Below are 27,186 nucleotides of genomic sequence, written 5' to 3'. Positions count from 1 at the left end.
AAGGACTTCTAAAATTTAATTTGTGGATTATTTTTTTATTTGATTCTTAAAACTAAGTTCTTAATTTTTCATTTTTTCATTGTTTTTCCAGGGAAAAAAATTATTTGTTTAATTTTTCAAAGCTTGTTGTTTTCACTCTTTCTTTTGTTACTGTTTATTAGAGCCTAAACACGTAACATACGAACATCTTCCTCATTATCGAGCTCATCTTGATGATGTAAGCACATATCCTAAGTATGCTTAAAATCAGATCTGAAATATATCCTCCAGAGGGAAACAAGCTCACCTAATCAAATGCCTGAACGGCCTTATTATTACCATATATACTTGCTTATAAGTCAAGTCAAACTGCAAACAACAAAGATTATAATATGCAACCTGCATATCAGGGCCTATGTTGTTTATTTTATTGATTACTCCTAACAAACTGCATGGACCCAGATCTGCTGGCACAGTATGCGATGGCAGATCTGGTTCTGTACAGTTTGCAGTTCGACTCGACATATAAGGAAGTACAGATGGTAACTATACACCTCGCTCACATTTGAACTTTTTTAACATATTGATGACAATGCAATGCATCAAGTTTCAGGAACACTGGATCAAAAAACATGGTCTTCAGAGTGGTAATAAACAAATGCAAATGAAAAATGGTGGACATTTTCTTATTGTGGTTTGTCATTATTTGTTTATAAATTGAAAGCCTGTTTTACCAGGATGATTTTTATCAAAAGAGGTCATGATCTGTTCAAAAGTTTGTGAAAAGTAGTTTTTTCAGTTGTGTTTATAGTTATAGTGGACACATCTAAGGGATTGTCAGACTGTCATCACTGATACAAGATTTAAAATTGCTGGATGCTTTCTGATAGATTTGGTTAAATTATGTTCTGCAATTTTTTTATTAACAGCCTTTGAAAGGTTTCTCTATTTTAGTAATGGTGGCATGATTTGATGGCAAATCTTCATCATCTGTACAAACTTGAAATTAGCTCCTCATACTAGGAAACTATCAGCTAAATCTGGTTGATCCAATGGTTTCCTATAAAGAACTTTAATATAGTAAATGTTGATGACCAATGCAGGACCATATCATAATCTGACTTGTGCATAAATCAGCAAGGTGAGGTAATAACAAAAAATAGGGTACTTAATAATGTGACAACCCATTATTATTGGTTCTCATTCACCAATAACTCAAATGAAATCAAACAATTATGTAGCAATAATAATATCAAAAAAATATTCAATTTTATGGGATTCATCAACATCCCTTTTTGTAATGCAGACACATTGGTATGCTGACAGCCCTTATAGTGAGGTAAACCATAATGTGCCAAATCACTGTCATGTGGTTTCAAATATGTTTCAATAACCACAACAACCAATGAAATATACTAATTCTTCACAATATATTCACTCAATATAACATGGTCCTTCTTATACCATGGGTATCAGTATGAATCATATGGTCTACAATTTGTGGTCCTTTACTATAAAACCCCTCCATATAACATGGCTCTTATAATCAAGTACATGGGCATGAATCATTAAATTAATCTAATAATAATAATTCACCATAAAGTACCTCAATATAATATTGCCCTCATATATAGTTCATATGTTCATTAATCTCATAAAATATATTTAAATTGTGGTGGTCCCTCATTACAGAAGTCCATGTTATAACATAGGTACATTGCTCCCTTGATTACTCAAGATTACTGAACCCACTTTTAATGCGGTGTCTGGTGTGGATATTATAAAGTTTTCGTAGTTAGAGAAAGTTACTACTGATTGGCTAAGCTAATTGATGGGTATTCCTTCCAGACAAAATTTAATGTTTTATTAGAGAAATTGTTCAAAGTTCTACGAAAGGCCATGATGTCTGATTAAGATCAGTTGAAAGTACTTTTCTCATTTAATTGTCCAAGGGGCGGGTGTCTGAAAGTGAGGAACATGAAAAGAGAGATTTGGCTGCATAGTAAGAGCGAGTCTCAATAAGCACAAAATTGGTCTCAATTGCATACAGTATGTTCACTGATATAAATCTGTAATTACATTTTGCATTTATTAGTTTTAAATTCATATTTCAATTTTCCTTGGGTTCAGAAGTTAATTGTGCATTCATTTGTCTTGAATATTATATGACTCATGCATTCTAAGAATGTCTTATCTACTCAGCATGAATTTGTTCACATTTTCTCATTTATATGTAATAGGAATTTCATTCTGATAATGTGTGACTTTATCTGACTTAAATGATATGCATCATGTATGCTAAGAATTGATTTTTCTATGTCTTGAAATGTATGTCAGTGTATTGTTAATTAGCAAAAACTATAGTTAAAACAAGACATGAAGTCCATTAATTCATTTGTATAATCAAGTTCGGAATTCTTTAAATTGAGAAATCGGTGCAGACGACTGACACTGTTCAGTTAGTGATTTAGAGTCAGAGCGGAGTAGTATGAAGAGGTCCAGTTATATCACAGTTCTATCAGCATGTTTTGACTTATAGTGATCTACAGCCACAGTGGGACATAATAGTTTATCTAAGAGGTCTAGTTATGTCATAGTTCCATCAGCATGTTTTGACCTATAGTGATCTACAGCCACAGTGGGACGTAATAGTTTATCTAAGAGGTCTAGTTATGTCATGGTTCTATCAGCATGATTTGACCTATAGTGATCTACAGCCACAGTGGGACGTAATAGTTTATCTAAGAGGTCTAGTTATGTCATAGTTCCATCAGCATGTTTTGACCTACAGTGATCTACAGCTACAGTAGGGACGTAATAGTTTATCTAAGAGGTCTAGTTATGTCATGGTTCTATCAGCATGATTTGACCTATAGTGATCTACAGCCACAGTGGGACGTAATAGTTTATCTAAGAAGTCTAGTTATGTCATAGTTCCATCAGCGTGTGCCGACCTATAGTGATCTACAGCCACAGTGGGACGTAATAGTTTATCTAAGAGGTCTAGTTATGTCATGGTTCCATCAGCGTGTGCCGACCTATAGTGATCTACAGCCACAGTGGGACACAATAGTTTATCTAAGAGGTCTAGTTATGTCATGGTTCCATCAGCGTGTGCCAACCTATAGTGATCTACAGCGACAGTGGGATGTAATAGTTGATCTAAGAGGTCTAGTTATGTCATCGTTCCATCAGTGTGTGCCAACCTATAGTGATCTACAGCCACAGTGGGGACATAACAGTTTATCTAAGAGGTCTAGTTATGTCATGGTTCCAGTTAGGAATGATAAGTAGCAGCTAGAAAGACATTAATTTTATGGAAATAGGGATGTGTGTGTGTGTGTGTGTGTGTGTGTGTGTGTGTGTGTGTGTATGTGTGTATCAGGTTGGAAACTGACCATATTAACCTTAGTCTGTTGGGTTACGACAGACGATATCTGACATAACAAGAGTGGAAATATTGTTTGACACCAAAAAAGACAAATTTGACAAATATTTAGGCTGTTTAATTTATCTGAGGGCGAAAAAAATAGCTCCATATGTGCACCATGCACTGGGAAAAGGGAACGGATGGCCAACTTATGGATGATGACTGGAAGAGGCTGGAGAGAGACAGAAGAAGAATACAGTGACTCTGACCTGTCACCAGCATTGAACTGGGAAGGACAGGAAGCAACCAGATTATGCTGGCATGCTGAATAATGAGTTCCATTATTCACTTTATTCTATGATGAAATTTGTGATCATCAGAATAAGAGAATGGCTAATTGCATTTTGCATACATTTTGTAATTCTATTTCTAAGAGAAAGTATATCATTCAAATGTCATGTTCGATCTTAATATATGTAACTAATTAAACTGTAACTATATTTTATAGTTGAGAGCTTGTGCTGTTCTATTCTACATCCCTGCTCAAATCTCTCTTATTCCATCTATTAATTTCATATTTTATTTTATTGTCTACTTGATCCAAGCAATAACACAGTGATCGATCATCTTTAAATAATAACCAAAGCACCACATTACAAGTGGGGCATCCTCTAACATTAAGTATCACTTTTATCAAATCAAGTAAGGGTGGTAAAATAGCAGACGTCAAAAAAGTTTGTAGTGAACTAGGCCAAGCCAACACCCCTAGGTTGCCTCAAGGATGAGTATAAATTTCAGGATTGTTTGCATCATGTTGATTACGATGCTGAATTCAATCTAAAATGGGCATGGGCTGCAAATGATATGGAATTACACAATGCAGTGTACACTTGTTCTTATCTCTAGAACAATTCTCTTTGCTCAGGCAGAGAAAATGGCAAAATCTTTACATAATGATTCTGATTTTACAGTAAGACATTGATGGCTTTAGAGATTCCAGTGCAGACATGGAATAAATCTAAATTCGTTGTCAGGAGAGATATGCTCAGCAAATCATGCAGTGACATCTAAAGTGATATTTGTCAAGTATTTCAAAAACTGCAAATACCATCATATTCTCATTTTTGGTTTGTTTCGCTTTGCTTTTTACAATTTTTTTTAAACATTTAATTTATTTTTGGTAATGATTAACCTGTGAGAACTTATTATTTGGCTATTTACTGTAAATCTAGGTATCAATCGAATGATCTATCTAGTGAACAAAAAGAAGTTCAATACTGTTGTTTCTTGAAATGGATGTTGATCTTCTTTGGGAAGAAAATGTTTAATTCTGAATAAACAACAAAACTAGAATATAATGAATTGAACACATGAAATAGTGATGTAATACACAACATATTTGGTGGTACACATGTTAAGTGTATGGACACCATGTGGAATAATGTTTTTAACAATCGCATTGATATAGTTTATCCTGAAATAAGATGTAAATTATGAAGAGAGACAAATTACCAGTACATTATTATAACAAGATATTTATTACAGTTAATTTCAACATAATTATAAAACAAGTATTCAACAAGGAACCTGCCAACACACCTCTCTACATTTGCATAATTCTCTGCTGATAACCATCCCTTTATTAGATATTTACAGGTAACTCGTGCCCTCACTTATAGCGTGGTCAATGTTTGTGGACCATGTTGTGTGTGAATTATCAATAAACTGTTGTGGACCATGTTGTGTGTGAATTATCAATAAACTGTTGTGGACCATGTTGTGTGTGAATTATCAATAAACTGTTGTGGACCATGTTGTGTGTGAATTATCAATAAACTGTTGTGGACCATGTTGTGTGTGAATTATCAATAAACTGTTGTGGACCATGTTGTGTGTGAATTATCAATAAACTGTTTGTGGACCATGTTGTGTGTGAATTATCAATAAAGTGCTTATCTGTTTTGGTAGTTTTATCAAAAAGGATACAGAATCATACACCTCAGTAACATTTAAACTCCTTTTTATAATGTGAGTACACTGCATTGTCTACCATGTATTATACGACTCCTTTTACACATACTATATTGTCTATCATGTATTATAGGACTCCTTTTACACACTGCATTATCTATCATGTATTATACGACTCCTTTTACACATACTATATTGTCTATCATGTATTATAGGACTCCTTTTACACATACTATATTGTCTATCATGTATTATAGGACTCCTTTTACACAATGCATTGTCTACCATATATTATACTACTCCTTTTACACACATTACATTGTCTATCATGTATTATAGGACTCCTTTTACACACACTACTTTGTCTATCATGTATTATGGGACTCCTTTTACACACTGCATTGTCTATCATGTATTATAGGACTCCTTTTACACACACTACATTGTCTATCATGTATTATAGGACTCCTTTTACACATACTACATTGTCTAGCAAGTATTATATGACTTCTTTTACACACTGCATTGTCTAGCATGTATTATAGGACTCCTTTCACACACACTACATTGTCTAGCATGTATTACAGGACCCCTTTTGCACACACTGCATTGTCAACCATGTATTATATGACTCCTTTTACACACTGCATTGTCTAGCATGTATTATATGACTCCTTTTACACACACTGCATTGTCTAGCATGTATTATATGACTCCTTTTACACACTGCATTGTCTAGCATGTATTATATGACTCCTTTTACACACTGCATTGTCTACCATTTATTATATGACTCCTTTTACACACTGCATTGTCTACCATGTATTATATGACTCCTTTTACACACACTGCATTGTCTACCATGTATTATATGACTCCTTTTACACACTGCATTTTCTAGCATGTATTATATTTCTCCTTTTACACACACTGCATTGTCTACCATGTATTATATGACTCCTTTTACACACACTGCATTGTCTAGCATGTATTATATGACTCCTTTTACACACTGCATTGTCTACCATGTATTATATGACTCCTTTTACACACTGCATTGTCAACCATGTATTATATGACTCCTTTTGCACACTGCATTGTCTATCATGTATTATATGACTCCTTTTACACACTGCATTGTCTAGCATGTATTATATTTCTCCTTTTACACACACTGCATTGTCAACCATGTATTATATGACTCCTTTTACACACTGCATTGTCTACCATGTATTATATGACTCCTTTTACACACTGCATTGTCTAGCATGTATTATATTTCTCCTTTTACACACACTGCATTGTCTACCATGTATAGGACTTCTTTTACACACACTGATTCCTATTTAATCTGATTTTTTTAATACTTCAATAAATAAAACGTATAACTTTCTTAAACCTTTCAGAAAATGGAAAGATTAAAAAAATTTACTTAAAATTTCTTTGTTGAAATTAGTTAAAACCAACCAATTACAACAAAACAGACCTTACAGTTGGTTGGTTAGTTTCAACAGCACGTTAAAGACATTATTAGCTACACTACATCATATGGAGGAAAGTGCCCTTCCCAAAGAACACCCTGTAATGACTCTTATCAACAGATCTCAAAACTGAGTCATCTGAACCTTAACACCACAGCCTCAAGGGTCATTTGTTTTTTAGTCTGATCTTGAAGCTGGGATTGTTTGTTATTCATGGAGCAAACTTGTGCTCAAGATTTCTTGTCTCATGTGAATGAAGGGAAATACTTTTACACTATTTTGTAACTGATGCTTAATATTTCTAAGAACCTTTTGAGATTTATTCTCCTTCTTCCAATAATAGTTTTTAATTATGTTTCTTTGGAGTCTGAGGTTCAGAATGATCACCACTAGCTGAGACAGAAAAGAAAATATACTTTTTCAGCCATTGTGATTAATCAATATGAGCCAGTGTAGGGCATTTCAATGATGAAGAATGATGTGTATATCTTTTACTTCACTTCCATTATCTGTTTCGGTCAATGTGGGTATGTGAGAAAGCTTGCCAGTAGCTTCGCGTGGGTCGGTGGTTCTTCCAGAGGTTTTCCCGTGTTTTTCCTCCACCATTAATACTGGCCGCCATGTAAAGCCTATCGTGTGCTGAAAAATGGCATTAAATCCCACAACCACTGCCATCTCACCTCTGTCTGCGGCGGTTCGAGTCTAAGATTCAGCCAATGTGGGCATGTGAGAAAGCTTGTCAATAGCTTCTCGTGGGTCGGTGATTCTTTCCAGGGTTTTCCGGGTTCTTCCTCCACCATTAATACTGGCCGCCATGTATAGCCTATCGTGCTGAAAAATGGCGTTAAACCCCACAACAACAACAACAACAACAAATCCCACAACAACGACAACAACAACCATTATCTGTTTAAGAGTTAAATCCATTTGGATTTTTATTTTTATTCACAAGATTAATGACTGGTGCCCACCTAAGACATTCATTGCAATTATTAAATGTCACACTTAACACTATAATAACAGGCTCTCAATAGTTTTTGGGTCCAGATTTCCACTTGAATAATGTTATTTTTGTGAAGAATGGAGACTGTCTTCTCTCTATTCTTCAAGTTATGTGAATCTATAATGTAAGCTTAACTTTTGTCCAGGAGCATATCTTATAAATAGCCTCTTTATAGCGCAGAATTATATATATATATATATATATATATATATATATATATATATATAGGGACTTGGTGAACAAATAATTTATTATTGTTAGGTAAAAAGTGAAAATATATGTGTTTCCAGTTGGCCGACCATCCGTGTTCTTTTGTGACCAAACATAGCACTTTCCCATACCCAAAAACTTAAAAAAAGAAGAAAACAATACAAAAAATTCCAAAAACTAATTTGTGCATGTAAATGAGCCAGTTCTGCAAGTACCTGAAGCACTAAGTACATTATGCATGCATATATAACTTCCTTCCACCTATAAAATCCAGTACAACTGAAAAGATACATGTGTTCAGATATAATTCAAGAGGAATTATTTATTTAAATCATCCATTGGAATTACTAAGTGCTCAATGACTTTGTATTAAGACATTATAGAATTATAGTGGATTCGTTCAAAGACATTCTGGATTGCATCATTTTGGTACATCAGGTCATCTGAAACCATTAGAATTCATTCTGAATAGTCAATACTTTTGGACTTGTTATAGGACATTTAGGCTCTAATTCATAACACAGTGTCTCTTAAATGTTCACTTTGTAACAAAGAGAACAAATAATTTCTTGATTTTACTAAACTTGTTGGTTTTGCTTCTTTCTGTTACATAGTTTAAGACCTATCAGCACTGGAATGTGGCAATGACAAAACTACCACACTCAACCTTCAAGAAAGTTCAAACTTCAGTTTTTCAAGTTAGGGACCCAGGTGGCTGAGTAGTCAAAGGTGACTGTGTTTAGAGATCAATGACATCTCACCTCTGTCAGCACTTGCTAGAGTCATGGGCTCAGCCAACATGGGTATGTGAGAATGCTTGCCATTAGCTTTCTGTGGTTAGGTGGTTCTTCATAGGGATGTACCCCAAGTGCTTGTTCCACCAGACATACTGGCCGCCATGTATAGATTATTGTGAATAAAAATTGCGCTGAACCCACAACAACAGCAAAGTTACTGACTGCTCTCACATACTCCTCGAGGTTAACTTAACCACAAGAAGAAAGTTTCAGAGACCCACGCAAGAACAATTCAACAATACAAAAAAATAAAAAGACACCTGATTTTTATTAAAAGACTTAAAAGCTGTGGTGGATCACATTTAATCCCTTTATTACATGTATTCATTAGGTCTCATAAAACACCACACAACTGGCCTAAAACATTCCAGATTACAACAGTAAGGTAATCAATTAACAGCTTGTTGTGTATACAAGTCAGCCTTCATAACCTGATTACCATGCATCATAAAACTAGTATAATATTTCTGGTCTCCAGTAAACTGGTTCCCATTGGTTATTGTAATCTGGAGGAAAATAAACACATATATACTCTTGTTTCACAAAATATTAATTCTTTTTAATTATTCAAAAGCAAAGTATTGCAACTATAAATCTGTATGTACTGCAAACAGCTGTTAAAATGGTATTTTTGTCCCACTGTAGGTAGAATCACATTTATGCTGATGACCAATCAAACAAATGCCTATGTTTGATTTAAAACTTAATCAAGTCGTAATTGATTTCCTCTTCCTCTATCATAGACATCAAAGATAATCTTGAAACTATTGAAAACTTTAGTTATGCCCACCTAAGCTCAGAGACCCATTACCATTGCCCAGTTCATGCTGATTTTGCAAAGAGGCCCAAAAAGGTGTAAATAGTAGTTCAGCAAATGCAGACTAAACACTCCTTTTCTTGTGGATGTTGTACATTCAGCAGGAAATTATACTAGAGGAAAATCAAGGGTAATTAAGTCTGGTGCTCCAGCACAAATCAATCTGTGTCATAAAAATTCATCAGAATGGGGTAACATTTAAAGTCCATTGGTCAAAACCCAATAGTACACATCTATTGAGAATAATGCAAGTAGTATACACTGAGGTATCTCACCTGGACTGGCCTGGGTGGGTCAGGAATGCATGACCTTTTGATTACATGGCATTATATACCACAAATGTTAAGCCAAAGCTTTATGACAAGCTCACCCCATTTTGGGGGAGATATTTCCCATGGATGTCTTTCCTTAATAACGACTCCACCCAATATTTTTATACACTTGTTTCACTGATCTGAGGTTGCTTGGTTAAATGTTTCCTTTCTACATATCAAAATAACTTGCAATGTATTTGTCTCAAAAATTGTGTTAATATCTGCTAAAGATCAAATGTCTTCATTGGATACATTGTCATTACACTACAGTCCCCTTCCACATTACTGGAAGAGCAGAAGACAGGGTACCAGACATGTATGTGTGTAAGTATATAAATGTCTTTCTAACTGGCAAGCTATTCAACAACCTTTGTTTCCTTTATCTCAAGAGTTTAATGTACTTGTTTGACCCAATGCACTTTAAGCTGAATTAGCTGTGAGTGACCATGGGCAAAAGTCTTCACATGTTGTATCAATACATACACACTATCACTTTCTTCCAAATCAGTAAATCAGGCATAATTTTACTAATTTCAACATACAGTATACTGTAATTAAATACATGAAGTCTAAATATAGTATAGTTTATAAAATATGAAGTGAAAATGCTGCAGTAATTAAAAGTACTGTTTATTTATCTTTAAAACCAATCCCACTGAGACAGGGGAATGAGTCAAAAATATTCCCTTCTTGGGCACGGTTATCTTGTGAACAAAAAACCTATAAAGTTTTATTACTTTCTACCCATTCACTGAGGATGTTCATGTAACAGACAGACAGACAAACAATGGGTATCACCATATTCTAAGGAATGATCCAGAAATACCATTCTAGAAAATGTTGGCGACTGAGTCATTGGTCATATACCGATTCTCAGACGTCTGTGACAAATAACGTGGAGCTGTTATCATTGTGCTTCCAAGAATGGTGGGAATATTGAGATTGTCTATCCACATCTGGATGTGTGTGCAAATTCTCAAAAAGGCTGAGCAAACAAATCAGGACTTGTTTGGAATTTATATAAAATCACTCCAGTTCCCATTGTCTCATGCCATTGTCATGTATTGGCAAAGTCCTCATGCATAAGACAAGTCAAACTTTGTTCTGCATGTTGAAATAAATAACCATCTGAAGCAGCTGATTGCATCTGGCAAGCACAATTTAAAATATCTTAACCTATTCTATCTCAAAAACAGGAGACTAAATATCCTAGCTGAAAAATGTGTATACAAATTTCATTTTCAGATAGATGTATGACAGGACATTACTTTTAATGTAGTGTGCAATTCAAAATCCCTTAGACATTTATGACATCTGAGTATGAAATTAAATCTAAAATTGGTCCCAAGTCTCTGTGATCATAAGAACAGTTTACCAGTATTCTGGAAAAATAACTGACATAGTGTTTTTGAAAATGCTATACATTCTCAGGACTTGTATCCTGTCTTGGTTTATACCCACAGGGGCCTGGTGGGGTGGATGAGTGATATAAGGTGCCAGCCTTTATAGCTGATCCATATACATCATACCTGTCTGAGTTTGAGTCTCAGCTCAACCAACATGGACGGATCAAAATGCAAGCCAGTAGCTTCCCATGGATTGGTGGTTCTTTCTACATAAAAAAAATGCATGCTGACATGAACAGCCTATCATGTGTTAAAAAATGGCATTCAAACATACAAAACCAAACCAAGCCTTATTTATACCAGCAAAGATAAATGCATTTACTGACACCAATTCCTGCTTCCTAAAGAACCCTCGATTAACTGCTACATTATTACATCAGCCTTGACTCATTATTATTATGGATATTTGAGTCAACTCAGTGTCTGGACACAAAAGATCTATCCACATTACTAATTTCATTAGTTAAAACCTGCAAAAATTCCAAAATGTTTACAGGTTGGATCTCTTATGTTAAATTTTCCTCTGCCCAGCTGTTCTCTGCCATGGCCCATAATATCACAAAATAATAATAGAAAGTGGCAGTGAGCAACTTGCTGTTCTAATGTGTTCTCTGACAGATCTTACTAAGTTAATATACTATACCAAGTACTTTTATTTCTAGACTGTCTAGTGGTGTCTTCTTGAATGCATCAGAGGTCTCGCTAGGTTTTTAAAACTAGGAGTCCAGGACTCCTATTTTGGGAAAAACAGGAGTCCCACCAACAAAAGTTGCAGTCCCCTACCAGAAGCATATTGGGCATACCTAAAGTGGCTAAATTTCCAGATGATTAGAACCAGTGGTAGCCAGTGAGTTTCATTTTATAACTTCTTTACAACAATGATATATAACTCTTGTTTGCCCATTAAAGTGAGAGTGAATTATGACAGGCCAAGGAAATGTCTTACTCCATGCACTAAGCTAAGCATCACGCATAGTGTTCCATGTGAAATGTGAAATATCAGTTCTAGCACTCTGTTTAATCCCATTACAACCTTCGCCAATTTGCCCCAAAATACTTATCCAAATCTGGAAACAGTATTTTGTCTAACTCTCAACATGTCTTGATTTCGAGGTCACATGCACTGCTTATTTGGCTACACTTGTTGTTCATTTGATGTACTCTTACACAAAAGTACATCACTGGGTCTTTTTGTCTCTGTATTCAGTCATTGTAAATATCAGTACATTTCCCCACCACTCTGCAGCTAGTCAAGCCTTTAAACCTGCCTTCATGTTCTCCAGATGTACTCTTACAATGACTACATGTACATCTGGTGGTCTTTTAGCCACTGAATTTTCTCAATGTAAATATTAGCACAGCTAAAATGATCATTTAATGAACACATTTTCCCATTCAGCAGATGGCTGAAGCAGGACTGGCAAGTCCTTGAATTTACCGTCTGGCAAATGTGTGCGTACGGAGGACTCCTGTATAAGTGATTTTCTGTGTCCCAGGTAAAAAAAATTGCGTCCAAATACGTGTGATTAAGCGTTTCCGTGATCTCTGATGCATGATAGCTATACTGATATATCTGCACAACACAGACATTTGCTTATCAATTCAGCAACACTATCTTCTATGTCTGTCTTATAAATCCCTCCAACAGATTTATTTAGGCACAATAAACTGGTGAGGCAGAGTGATCCACCTGACATTCCCCAACCTTGATCATGCATTCAAGGTGTATTGGGAGTTCCATATTTCACAACTCACTATTTATCCCTACACTGAGTTGGGAAGCTATGGACGATGAAAGGTTTTACAAATCCTGTGTACCCAATAGAAACCATTGTGCCATCAGAAGTGGAATCATCAGATATATCACCTCTGTTTGATTTCCTGGACTCCAGGACATATGGTCTGTGACTTAAAGTAGTTCACGCTTCAGTTAGTCAGGCAAAAAAATGTCTTTCCTTAGGGTAGGTAGGTGAGGTTATTGTTTTAAATATAATAATATATATAATATACTAGGCACTTCAACTACTGGGCTAAACCAGCTAAATTAGATGCACAAATAATAATAAAAATTTGGCATGGTGAGAGGGAGTGATATAGGGTCAGCAACAAAAAACAGGGATGGTCAGGCGACCAGAAACATTTTTTTACTTTTTTTATTTTTTGTGGGAGGGAGGGGGCTTAATGATCTATGTGCATATAACTACTGGCCACAGAGACACTAACATAAAAAACAATACGATGTAATAGGTACACTATCATTTTGAATAATCGACTTCTGTGTAAAATGGTACACCATATGTCATCAATCAACCGGCGATGCTTCAATTTTCTTGGGGATGGTCATTTTCAGCTTAACCGTATATATTTAAGGTACATACTGACAGTGTCATAATCGAAAAGCAGTGAAAACCTTTGTTCGTAGTTTATACACAAAGCACAATGGATCACAAGATGACAACATAACAAAACTGCATAATCAGCATTACATATATAACGTAAATATTACCTTTATGTCTTCCCCCTTCTTTCACAATGTAACTTAGATCTTTAAACTCGATGTCAACACCTTTCCTGCTGCTAGGTAGGTTGAAAAACTTGTCCCCTTGTTCTGTACCATTTTGTGAGTTCGAGTCTCTAGGGGACGAATCCCCTGATCTTCGTGGACTGGAACGTTGATGATAAATGTCCGGTTGTGGAGGAATATGAACTTGGACAGATAAAAGCTCTGCCATTATTATGTTCGCTGTAAACGTAGGACAATTTCTCCAACTTTCAGGTCATACGTTGGCAGCCATTAATAATAAACCAGCTAACAGCCTAAAACCGGAAGTGACTGAATCTGTTACAGAGAAGGTCATACCAAGTCGACATTGCATGTCATGGCTTGTGAGTTCGTAGTTTACTGATCTTTGAAGGGAAAACACAATATTAAGAAATAATTTTAAACCATAATATATATATTGTTTTCTCTTTATATAACATGATCTTGATATACATAGCTATAAATGAATCAAAAATACACATCTCAGATCCAATTGCCCCTTAATGTTAAATGATCATAATCCAAAAAAATGTAAACAGTACCATGTGACTATCAGGCTCGGAACAAAGTCCGATCTTAGCTAACTGTGCAGCAAGGTAAAACAAGAAATTTTAATATCAATACTGACGACCAGATTTGTAGATAAAAATTGAAATACGAGTATAAAATAAATGAATTGAAAGAGAACGATACATATGCAAAATTTAGTTATATTTTGAAATTCAATTCAAACACAACATTGCAGACATGTTTCTCTTCGGACTTTGTTTTTTACTTGTTCAAGTGTCAGGTTCTATCTGATGCTTGTTTTACAGCTATATGCTGTGTTATAGAAACTTGAAACAAACAAAAATACGAAGAATAACAATTGGTGCTATAAAAAAAAAAACTACCAAAAGATAACGCGAGTGAAATATTCCATGAAAAAGAGTTTATACTTTGCCTACCATTTATGAATTAAGTTCAAATTAAAGATAATTATGTTTGTTTACACTGACATATGGATATATTAACGGGGTTTTGGGAGCTGCCGATGGATAGAGTAGCAGCTTGTTCATGAAGCACACACTGGCAGCAGAAATGAGTTTGCAAAATATTGTTTTCGGGTGCGTGATGCAGTTTGCTGATTTAAGAGTAACAAATTTACAAGTACACAATTTTAGTCATGTTCGCAACAACAAAAAATTAGTCATCTGTTTTGACACCCCAAAAGCTCTGGCACCATGCATGAAAAATTCTTCATATGTGTTTTCTTTAATGTCATCAAAATATATGTTGCACACGTCTTATGCTTACTAGTAAAACAGATCCATTTTCACGCGCCACCAACATCAGTACATCATTCCCGCAGTAACCTTTTCCAAAAGTGAGTCAAACATGTGAGTCACGTATGTTCAACATGTAAGTAATGTACCAAACACACATCATTTCTTTTCTACAATGATGCCGAATGTCATAGCTGAAAATACCAAACTGTAGTTTTAGCAACGTTGTAATTACAGTGCTACAATGTTATTGCTGAAAAAACTAGATCTGCATCTTGCTAACAACGTTGTAATTATGGTACAATCTTACTGCTGACATAACTAGATCTGCAACTTGCTAACAACGTGGACCGCTCTGGTGGCCTAGTGGTTAGAGCGTCCGACTCAGATGCGGGAGGTCGTGGGTTCAATCCCCGGCCGAGTCATACCAAAGACTTACAAAAATGGTACTAACAGCTGCCTCGCTTGGCGCTCAGCATTAAGAGGTTAGTGTGAGGACTGGTCGGCCTGGTGTCAGGATAATGTGACTGGGTGGGACATCATGCTACATATCTGCAGCATGATGCCCCAGTGCTAAACATCACTATAAACTGGCACACTGTAGACATCGTAGCAATATGACTGAAATTTTTATAAAGCTGCGTTAAAAATCCAAATCACATCACAATGCTAACAACGTTGTAATTACAGTGCTGCAATCTTACCGCTAACATAGCTAGATCTGAAGCTTGCTAACAACGTTGCAATTACAGTGGTACAGTGGTACAATCTCACTGCTGATATAACTAGATCTGCAACTGGCTAACAACGTTGTAATTACAGTAGTACAATCTTACTGCTGATATAACTAGATCTGCAACTGGATAAAAACGTTGTAATTACAATGGTACAATCTTACTGCTGACATAACTAGATCTGCAACTGGCTAACAACGTTGTAATTACAGTGGTACAGTGGTACAGTCTTACTGCTGATATAACTAGATCTGCAACTTGCTAAAAACGTTGTAATTACAGTGCTATAATCTTACTGCTGACATAACAAGATCTGCAACTGGCTAACAACGTTGTAATTACAGTGCTACAATCTTACTGCTGACATAACTAGATCTGCAACTGGCTAACAACGTTGTAACTACAGGGCTACAATGTTACTGCTGACATAACTAGATCTGCAACTTGCTAACAACGTTGTAAATACCCTGCTTCAATGTTGTTCTAGCACCGTTGTGTTAGATGGGCAGTCATTTCATGGTAGTCATTCAGACCTAGGAATATTTAGCTGAGTCTAAGTTTGATTATAGGGTGATGGTGCTAATCCGTTCGAGTCATGCACAATGAAACTGTTAATTTAAACTTACATACACATAAACTGATACATTCTTTTTTAACTTATTACAGACCTAACATATTCTTACAAATGCCAACAGCGAAGTCATTATCAATTTCAAGACTTCCCTACATATCGCTTGCAGTAGAAAGGAAATAAAATTTGCTCAGAATAGTTGCTGTTTAATTTGCTTATTTCAACATTGTACGACCACATATTGAATATTGCTCATTAGTCTGAAGTTCCCATTTCCAGGACCAAAGCAACAATACTGAAATGTTACAAACTCAGGGCTGCACGATACGTATAACATCTTCGCTAACCAAGGTTCAGATATGTTAGCCGATCTACAGCTTGGCGGATCGATCAGGTATTCGAGTACTTCGGGTCTGTGAATTTCATTGGATTCAGCGGCAATCCAAAAAAATAAAATTGTTCAAATTTGAACACTGTTCCTACATGATCGACACAAGGAGAGCACACAAACGGAATGGACTCGTAACTATGCAATTTTTCACTGCCGGCCCTTGTTTGCACAAATACATCCTTTCCCTCAAATACATATATATAAAAAAATGCTTCTCTCTGGTACTTAGTCATACTTTTGATGTTAAATTTGAAGTCAGTTGACTCCACCGTTTTCGGCCGATGTAGAATGTACCACTGTTACACGCTATTGTTTAGCTGATATAACACACTTAGGGAGGCAACTCATGAAATCCAATAGATGTTGCCATGACAAAGAACTGAAATATCTGATCGATTAAACAAAGTGAAGATATATTAACATATCGGTACTTGGCTAGCGAAGATGTATGTATATGAACACCGGCAGCGTTTCATCTATTCTGTAAAACCGAACTTTTGCGTTATCGAATTTATTTTATGAATTATTATTATTATTATTATTATTATTATTATTGTATCCGATTATGCATTGTTTACTCATTTCTGCAAATAATTTCCACAAATGCTGCTTGGACAAGTAAAAGTCAATCTTGACAGTAACAACGTATGTAGTAAAATATGCCAGAAAGAATAAAGTATTCATGGATTGGCAGAATGACCCAAACTCCATCCCCCCAAAAGACCGCTTCAAATCCTATCAAGCTGAGGCTCAAAGAGAAATGCGCAAGACCAGTGGTGGGAAAGGAAAGCTGATGAAGTGCAACACTATGCCGACACTAACAACTCCAAAGAGTTGTGCAACGCCATCAATTCAATATTTGACCTTTCAAAGTCTGGCTCTGCCTCCTTGCTTGCTAAAGATGGCAGTACACTAATAAAGGATAAGGCTGTCATTAAGGACATATGGAAAGAACACTTTAGTCAGCTCCTAAACCTGCCATCATCGGTCAGTCAGTCTGTTCTTGACCAAATACCACAACAGCCAACGCACGACCAACTGGATGTTCCGCCAACGATGGAGGAGTTGAGGACGGCCATTAAACAAATGAACTGTGACAGGGTACATGTAAAGGATGGTATCCCAGCGGAGGTGTACAAGGCTCTCAGTGATCATACTCTGGAGGCATTCCACGATGTGCTAATCAGCATCTGGTCTGAAGAGATGCCAGATGACCTCCGCGACACATCAGTTGTGACCCTCTATAAGACTAAAGGCACAAGTGCGGACTGCAGTAACTACAGAGGCATCTTCTTGCTCCCCATAGCTTGCAAAATACCTCCTCGCATCATTCTCAACAGGTTTATTGCGGCAGTGTCAGAAGATAGCATCCCCGAGTCTCAGTGTGGTTTTCGCCCAGACCCAAGACCTTTGACATGATCTTCGAAGTGAGACAAGTCCAAGAGAAGTGCCTTGAGCAGAACATGAATCTGTATGCCGTCTTCGCAGACCTGACAAAGGCTTTCGATACAGTTAACAGAGACGCACTGTGGGTAGTACTCAAGAAGCTTGGTTGTTCTTAGAAGTTTACCAACCTCGTCCGGCTCTTTCACGATGACACGACTGAAGAGATTCTCTCAGACAGTGAACCTTCTGAGAAATTCTCCATATCTAACGGTGTCAAACAAGGCTGTGTACTCGCTCCGGTATTCTTCAACCTCTTCTTCACACAGGTACTGCTCCATGCCATCCATGACCTTGACCTTAGCATCTACATTAGATATCGCCTGGATGGATCAGTGTTTGATCTCCGTTACCTAGCTGCAAAAACCAGGACGATAGAAAGACTCATCACTGAATAACTCTTTGCAGACGACTGTGCCCTCGTGGCCCATGAAGAGACTCACCTACAGGCAATCATGGACATATTCTCTGTAGCCTCCAATTTATTTGGACTCACAATTAACCTAGGAAAGACAGAAGTCCTCTTCCAGCCCGCCCAAAACACTGTCCCTTCACAACCCTGCATCACCATTTGCGACACGCAACTGAAGAATGCGGACAATTTCAAATATCTAGGCAACACAATATCCAGTGGTTGCTTCCTGGACAAAGAGATCACTGCGAGGATCCAAAAAGCCGGTAAAGCACTCGGATGACTCCGAACCAAGGTCTTGCAGTACAATGACACATGCCTGTCAACAAAGATGAATGTGTACAATGCAGTTGTTCTCACTTCTCTCTTGTATGGCTGTGAAACGTGGGATGTCTACCGTAGGCATATCAGTAATTTGGAACAATTCCACCAGAGCTCCCTGAGATCCATCATGCGGATCAAGTGACAGGACCGAATCCCCAACTAGGAAGTCCTTGATAGAGCCAAGACAACAAGCATCGAAGCCAAACTAATCCAGGCCCAGCTTCGTTGGACTGGCCATGTCATCCGCATGGATCAAAACAGAATACCAAAGCAGCTGCTCTTTGGCGAGCTAGCCCAGGGAAACCAAAACCAAGTCCACCCTCGCAAGAGGTACAAAGACAATCTCAAGACGCACATCGAATGGGCAGAATTTCAACCCCACCAGCTCGAGCTCGCTACACCAGACACAAGTCACTGGCGAGCCCTGACCAGAAAAGCCAGTTCCTCCTTCGAGGCTGACCGCCGCCAGTGTCTTGCTGCAGCTCGTGAGATACGTCACAAAGCTGTGTCCCTGCCACCCCCAACCACCGGTGCCCCATGCCCCACATGTAACCGCCTGTGTGCATCGGAATTTAGACTTCGGAGCCACATGCGCGTTCACCGTCGATAGGATCGCAGAGCTTGTCTTTCTGGGCCCGAGAAACTATCGATCGATCGAGAGATCGAGATCGAGAGAGAGTAAAATATATTATTTTAAAATAAAATAACGTATAATTTGCATGTACGTAATATATGTCTCTGATAATATTTTATGGTTGCTTGATGAATCAAGGAAAGATTATCTGATAATGATGTGACTGATTCATTTGAATCTACACCTAACCAAAACATTTATTTCCATAAAGCTGCGAGTCCATTTTAAGCTGGACAAATTATTGTTGTTAAGTCACTTTCTGAACCTATGTATATCTCCCAATCGATATATGAATGGGGCTCCTATTAACCGCTTTAGCACTGAAGAACAAAGGAACATATACGGAACAGAAAGGTGCATATTTCCAGGGACAAGTTACATGCGTCTTTGTTGCCTATGGAATAGGTTTCGAAAGGTGACATTTTATGATGATAACTTTCCCCCTCTCATTCTTTTTCCTAAAAAATTATATGTCTCATTAAATTGCATCAGAAGACAGTAAAGTCCTTTGTGTATATATAAAAATTCTTTCGTTTGTGCCAAATATACAAGTATTCCGTTATTTATTGCATCCCCTTATTAGAAATACACGTTTTCGAATTACTTTGTTCAGACTTCAGGCAATGAAGCACTGTAATGAAATGAGATCCACAGGCACAAGATTCCGGGGTAAACTAATGTGTTAAATTGTGAGTGTACACATTAATTTACCCCGGAATCAAGTGCCTGTGAAACATCTATATAGAATAAAGCACCTAAATACTTTAAATAAAGTTTAAAACAACTTACTGTACTAATGACATACCACTCGTGTCTTCGTAATTTCCAATGATGTACAGGAATAACGTTCCTGTCTGTACTCATGGGCAGAACTAAACTCTCCCAGCACCAATTTGTTTTGCCATCTGTATATTTAAACAACCAATTGGTTTCTCTCTCTTTCTTTTTTCTTCTCTTTTTTGTTGTTGTTCTTGTGGGTGGGGGTGGGGTTTTGGTGACTGATCAACTTGACCTATTATGCATAGAATGCAAATCGTTAGCGGTTAATACGGGTAAAACAGTTGCATGCATAAATGAGGTTCCCAATGGGGTAAAACAGTTGCATGCATAAATGAGGTTCCCAATGGGGTAAAACAAAATTGATCAAAACGACATGGCTGTAATGTTATATCTACATTTAATTTGTAAACTATTTTGCCTATTGTAAATATTTAATGCAAAAATATAATACTTGTTACATAAATATTATACGGTATAGACCTATATATAGTTTATTTCAAACACATGCCCCCTGTGCCTCCCGAACCCTTAATCAGGTCCTGCACATCGAACTTGAACGGGATAGGGAATTCTCGCGGCCGCCCTCTTTAACTGGGAAAGAGTGGCAGTTCACACAGCCGCGGGTACGAAACTGCTTGGGTACGAGAAACCAGAAGAAGAGGCATACCACTGTGTAATTATAGTTTAAGATTTTAAGATGAAGCTAGTTTGATATTTCTAAACAATCTGTAGGAATGATACATCTGGGATGTCTTTTACTAACAAGAAAATTAACGTTACACAGGAAGTTTAAAAACACTACGGGTGTTAAAATTGTTAACGATATAGCCCATTTATGCAGGAAATGCATAGTTGTACAGTTTTCAGTTGTAACTCGTAGTTTTATTTTAATCAATGATAACATTTGACAATAGTAATAATTTGTGATTTTGTCAATCAAAGGCACCAGTAGTGTGATGTATTTTCGAGGTCTGTTGCCACTTATCATTTTCATGCTATTATTGATAGAATTTTTACAAACATCAGACTTATCATTAAGACTGCATTAGTGTGAAAAGGTTAGGCATTAAGAAAGGATTTTAAAAAAATCAGCGTTAACGTACCATACACCAAAAGCATAGAATTTAAAAAAAATTATGAGGTAGCGGATTCGGCTCATGGTCGTTCCGTATCCAAGTCGTTTCGTACCCAAGTCGATTAGTACCAAAATGAGTCGTTTCATACCCAAAACAATGGTCGTTTCGTACCCATGGTGCTGGTCGTTTCGTACCCCTTTAAAAGCAGGCGAAAAAAATTGAAATTAACACCAGTATTGGGTCTTGGAGAAGAGAAACTTACACAAACGACACTATTGTATCTGCATTCAGCCCCATTATCAAAAGATCGCAAAATGTATAGTTGTTTTGAGGGGATAACCATTTGTAATTTATCGGACACGTTAGTCATTACTAGATAATACCAAGAAATATGACAAGTAATTGTTAATTGGAACTATACAAAAATAATGGACTTATTCAGTTATTTAAACCTGGCCAACGTTTTTTTTTCTTCTTACTGGCAATGTGAATATTTTTTTAATTCCGTTTTGTACATAGATGCTATTATACAGTGAAAACAATACAATTACTGTAATTATCTGTGTTTGGTAAAATTTGTGCCCGGATATGCTTTGTTTAAGTTAGGAAGAGGGAGCTGTAAATATGAAAATACTTGTACACTTGTAAATTAATTGGTGCAAAATGACCAGCACCTTGGGTACGAAACGACCAGCACATTAGTTACGAAACGACCAATTTCCACTGGGTACAAAACGACTTGGGTACGGAACGACCAGGTACCGCAGATTCAGGGGATTGCAAATTTAAGCGACATTCTTGTAATGAAACAGCTCTGCCTGATACTGATAATAAGAATATTTATCTTCTAGTTTTTACAAGTTCATATGATAAGTTCATGTTGTAAAGGTTGATATTGTAGTGCACAAATGTCATTATGATGTAGCGTTGTTGAATTGATAATGATCAAGATCAGATTAGTCATACCAAATAAAAAATCCTGGAAGTGTCTGTTGGTATGGCTGTTGGTTGTGTACTCAGTTTTACTAAGAGTATACGTATGGCTGTTGATTGTATACTCAGTTTTACTAGACTATACATATGGCTGTTGGTTGTGTACTCAGTTATACTAAGACTATACATATGGCTGTTGGTTGTGTACTCAGTTTTACTAAGACTATATGTATGACTGATGGTTGTGTACTCAGTTTTACTAAGACTATACATATGGCTGCTGTGTGATCAATGTAGCAAAACACCATGTGCACAGCATCCAGTGAATGCATTATGGACAAGTCAGAATTTCACAAAATGATCCTGAATAATTTCATCACTTAAACATTAGTGCTTTTTACAACTAAAATTAAGAACATAGTTAACAGGTAGAGAGATGGAAAGGGTGTGTGTGGACAAAACACATGATTACAAGACCGCCTTTCACTGTCCATTAATTGATACTCATAATTTCTTAATTTCATTTATTACAAGCTCCTGCAAAGTGGCGGAGTGTAACATTGTACCAGTGTAAATACCCTTAATCTTGTCTGTGAGAGCTATTAGGCCAGTGAAGTTCACTTGTTGATAGAGGAGCATTACTATATTGGACAATGACTGGTACATTGACAAATGATCTTTCTTTTTATACAAAATGGGATGTTTTGATCACCAACTTTTGGCAAGGTAGAAGAGCACATTCATACAATCTGTATATTATATATGTGATTTATTCAAAACTTATATATGTGATTCAGGAATGGCACTAGCTTAAAATGGTTATTGCCAAAATAATCTCCAGCCTCAATATTTTTTTGCCAGTTAAAAAAAAAATGTTGCCATGCAAGAAATCAACATTTATCCAGTTCTGTTAATGTAGTAGGCAATGAAAAATTAAAAAGATGGAGTACTTTTTATGATTGCAGTTTGCAGTGTAAGATGAGTCATGCATAATGCATATGTCAGTTTTATTCATTCAAGAACTAAATTAAATCCCCACCCCTTTTATTGATGTGTTCTTCACATAGTAAAACTCTGTCAACCAGGAGTTCTGAAATTTATATTTGCTGGGATTTGCTAATAGCTGAATGCTTCCTACATTGCCTTCAGAAATGAATCATGCTTGAACGCTGTTCTGACTTCTGAAATAATCATGCTTTGCATTTTATATATGGTGTAAAATCTTACATCAAAGAAACGTTGCCATTGTTCACAAACTTTTAAGGGGCCCCGAGTGGCCTAGTGGTCTAAAGCGCTATCCGTTACGGATCACTGCCATCTCACCTCTGTCTGTGGGGGTTCGAGTCTCTGATTCGGTCAGTGTGGGTATGTGAGAAAGCTTGCCAGTGGCTTCATGTGGGTCGGTGGTTCTTTCCGGGGTTTTCCCAGGTTCTTCCTCCACCATTAATACTGCCTGCCATGTATAGCCTATCGTGTGCTGAAAAATGGTGTTAAACCTCACAACAACAACAACAACAACAAACGTTTCAGTAATCTTTAATACAGATGGCTTAAACATTCACATTCAGAGCAATGATGTGTAACAATTTTTTTTTACACTCATCTTTGATGTTCCTATACTGGTTTGTTTCACTTGGTGATCTTACAGTGCTCAAAAAATCCAATAGCCCGATGCCCGGGGCCCCTTTAATTTTTTTAATTTGCCATGTATTGTCAAGATGTAGACATACCTGCCATAACACGGCGCAGTCTAAATCAGATCACCACTGCCCTATGTGAAATTGAGATCCGATTTTAATCAGTTTGAAGCATGGCATGTCATGCTAAAATTAAGATTTTGTACTCTGAGCATGGTATTCGGGCCTGTATGTCCTGACACATGGGATTTGTACCGGATCCATTCGATCCATTTCATAATACGACCTCATTGTCACTGACCATTCAGCCATCCCAGCATGGGACTTTTTTATAAGATGGTATAACCAACTAGGATTTGCAGGGATCTTTGTAATAGATCTGTCTGTTTAGCCACACTATCAGCAACAATCCCTTGCTCTGATGGAGATTTTAGTGTGAAACCTGTCCATCCAGCCAGGCCTTGGAGCAGCCCCATATAGTGATAGCCGGACTGTCTTCCGTACCACCATTATCCAGGACAACATATGCCAGGCAGACCAGCTTTCCATTCCATCAGTGCTGGACTTCCATAATATATGTTTACTGCTTATCCACACATGAGTTAGATATATTTTCAAAGAGGATGGAATCAAGTCCTCAGTGCCACCTGGTATAGCTTATCCAGAGTTGCAAGAGGAACCAGATCAGGACACGACACAGTGTGTCAAAGCTCTTACAAATCAGCTGTACTCAGATCCAACCATGGAACAGATTGAATTTAGCTTCAAGGCCGCAGTCGAGGAAATTTATAGGATGTTGGCAACTTCATAATGCTGTTTACCACCTACCACTACTCAAGATTTCAAAGTTAAAGCATCAGTTGATTTTGATGAGGAGGAAAAGACACCGTCCTTTGGCTCTTTCCCCAGTTAGCTAAACTTAAGGAGGTCATTGACTGGCTGTCAGGTAGAATTGGTAACCTGGTTAATTCTAAGGCTTTCTTTTCAGAAAGCCACGGTCCACTGACATGCTCATCTTACAGGTACAAAACTCACTCAGACATGTTCAGTACTTATCTCCCGGCCCTTGATAAAATATAGAAGCAGTTCAATATTCTGTCCACTATCTTATAAATTGGACAAAGATATGTTCAATTTCAAAGCTAGATCAGAATACATTCGCTATGTCATCAATGCTAGATTTCGCCTGATTGGCAATTTTCTGACTTGCATAGAAATCCAGCAACAACCATGCTTGGGAGGTGATGGCCATGATTACTAGAGTTGTTAACTGGACAGCTTATCATTCCATGGCCAGTCCATTGACTGCTTCGGCCAACTTAGACCTGATACGACTTGACGCATGCCTGTGGTCCACATCACTCAAGCCTCATCATATTGTGGCTTTAAGGATGACCATTACTCTTTTGAGGAAAAGTTGAAGTTCAAAGGCAGGCAGCTCAAGAAATGCCCATCCAATTTGTCAGTGAACCCACATAGGCATTCCAAAAGAACCAGCCCCTATCACATTGGAGGCCAATGATAAACAGATTACAGACATGAGATCTTTTCAGTCATCTGTGCAATATAGATCCCAACCCATTGCCTGGAGACAACAGTCTAAACATGCTAGGAGTTTACCATATAAAGGCAGCAAGTTACCAAGTACCCTGCCTTCAAGATTCCTAACTTTAGACATTGACTTGCCCTTCCCATAGTTTGCAGACAGCCTACCTGTTGGCGACCTCCTCCTACAATTTCAGGCTCATTGGATCAACCTATTCCCTCAGAATAATTGGGTGATCCAGGTCATTTCATTTGGGCTGTCGATTTCATTTATCCAACTTTCTCCTCTTCCCTTTTCACAGATGTACCACCAGATCAGGAGAAAGATGCTTTTCTATAACAGGAGATCCTTTACTCATCAGACAACAGTAGGTGGAGATTGTGCAGAAACCAAAGTGGAAATAATGGTATTTACCTATACCAGTATGTTTGGTTGGGATACCTACCTGTTGATTGACTATCAAGTTAATTAAAGGTGGGGCATCTCGCTAGGACCTTTGTTAAACTTTTTTAATTTGTTCACATATTTTTTTCCCCTATGAAAAGCCTCATCACCTTAGTAGCCTTGGTAAGATGATAATTGTCTTTGATTGACCAAAATTTAGGCCAGTTTAAGTACATGTAAACAGCTATACAGCCACGTGCTATGGAGGACAATGAATAATGAAGTAATTATTTAGTGATGTGTGTTTCTTGACAGTTGGACATAGATCAGATGAAGAGTATCATTTTTCTATATGTGTTATTTGTGTTTTCTAATGGAATGTGACTGATACATGAATTTTCTAACATATGATCTAATACTTGAATTCTTGGATTTTTGATAAACATGTACATTACTTTACACACTGTGGAGTGAACTACTGTACAAATATAAGTTGTCAAATACAAGTATATTTCCAGCTAGTTTTGTTGTCATTGAATCAAAATTTCCATTGGTTATTTTCACTTTGTATAAATCCTAGTCACTAAGAATAGGTCACCCCTTGAAACTTTCATTTGTATGCGGAATTTCAATTTTTTTCCAGCCCGTCCCCCTCGTCAAAACAACAGCTTATGTTGACAATATTACCTTCATCCCAATGAAGTTGAGATAAATGTGTAGTACTATATTATGAAAATTGCGATATTTTTGGGACATTGGCAACAAAATATCGAGGTTGTTGATTTCTTTTGGTGACAAACTTTTTTAAAGCCAGTGCCAAACCTGTATATACCAACTGATAATACACTTTGGACTAGGGCCATATATGTACCTAATGATAGCACACTGTGGACTAGGGCCATATTTGTACCTACAGTAACAGTGGACTAGGGTATATATGTACATACTAATAGTACACTTTGGACTAGGGCCATATTTGTACCTATAGTAACAGTGGACTAGGGTATATATGTACCTACTGATAACACACTTTGGACTAGGGCCATATTTGTACCTACAGTAACAGTGGACTAGGGTATATATGTACCTACTGATAGTACACTATGGACTAGGGCCATAATTTTACCTACAGTACACTATGGACTAGGGTATATATGCACCTAATG

At 37.0% G+C, this 27,186-nt stretch overlaps 3 protein-coding genes across 5 annotated transcripts in view; 2 read left to right on the top strand and 1 right to left on the bottom strand.

The window, feature by feature from the left end:
* Positions 1-14,195, bottom strand: part of LOC149794471 (ATP-binding cassette sub-family G member 1-like) — an 85,442-nt gene extending 71,247 nt beyond the window's left edge. The window contains exon 1 of one of the 2 annotated variants that reach the window (XM_089968712.1): positions 13,855-14,195. In XM_089968712.1, the coding sequence (XP_089824838.1) occupies positions 13,855-14,080 (226 nt within the window). In that variant the 5' untranslated portion in view covers positions 14,081-14,195. The remainder of the gene's footprint in view (positions 1-13,854) is intronic. The other variant, XM_089968713.1, reaches the window with a different exon arrangement.
* A 3,712-nt stretch (positions 14,196-17,907) lies between these two features.
* LOC149794470 (uncharacterized) lies at positions 17,908-18,270 on the top strand. The gene has a single exon (XM_089969120.1). The coding sequence runs from the start codon at positions 17,908-17,910 to the stop codon at positions 18,268-18,270; it is 363 nt and encodes a 120-aa protein (XP_089825246.1).
* Positions 18,271-20,969: 2,699 nt separating this feature from the next.
* Positions 20,970-27,186, top strand: part of LOC149794469 (uncharacterized) — a 48,334-nt gene continuing 42,117 nt past the window's right edge. The window contains exon 1 of one of the 2 annotated variants that reach the window (XM_089968711.1): positions 20,970-21,117. The gene's annotated coding sequence lies outside the window, so the exon portion shown is untranslated. Of the gene's footprint in view, positions 21,118-21,219; positions 21,414-27,186 lie in introns of those variants that run through there. The other variant, XM_089968710.1, reaches the window with a different exon arrangement.

Source organism: Sinohyriopsis cumingii, chromosome 8, assembly GCF_028554795.1.
Source record: "Sinohyriopsis cumingii isolate HCF-2022 chromosome 8, ASM2855479v2, whole genome shotgun sequence".
Taxonomy (NCBI): domain Eukaryota; kingdom Metazoa; phylum Mollusca; class Bivalvia; order Unionida; family Unionidae; genus Sinohyriopsis; species Sinohyriopsis cumingii.
This window is presented reverse-complemented; position numbering and strand designations above follow the sequence as displayed.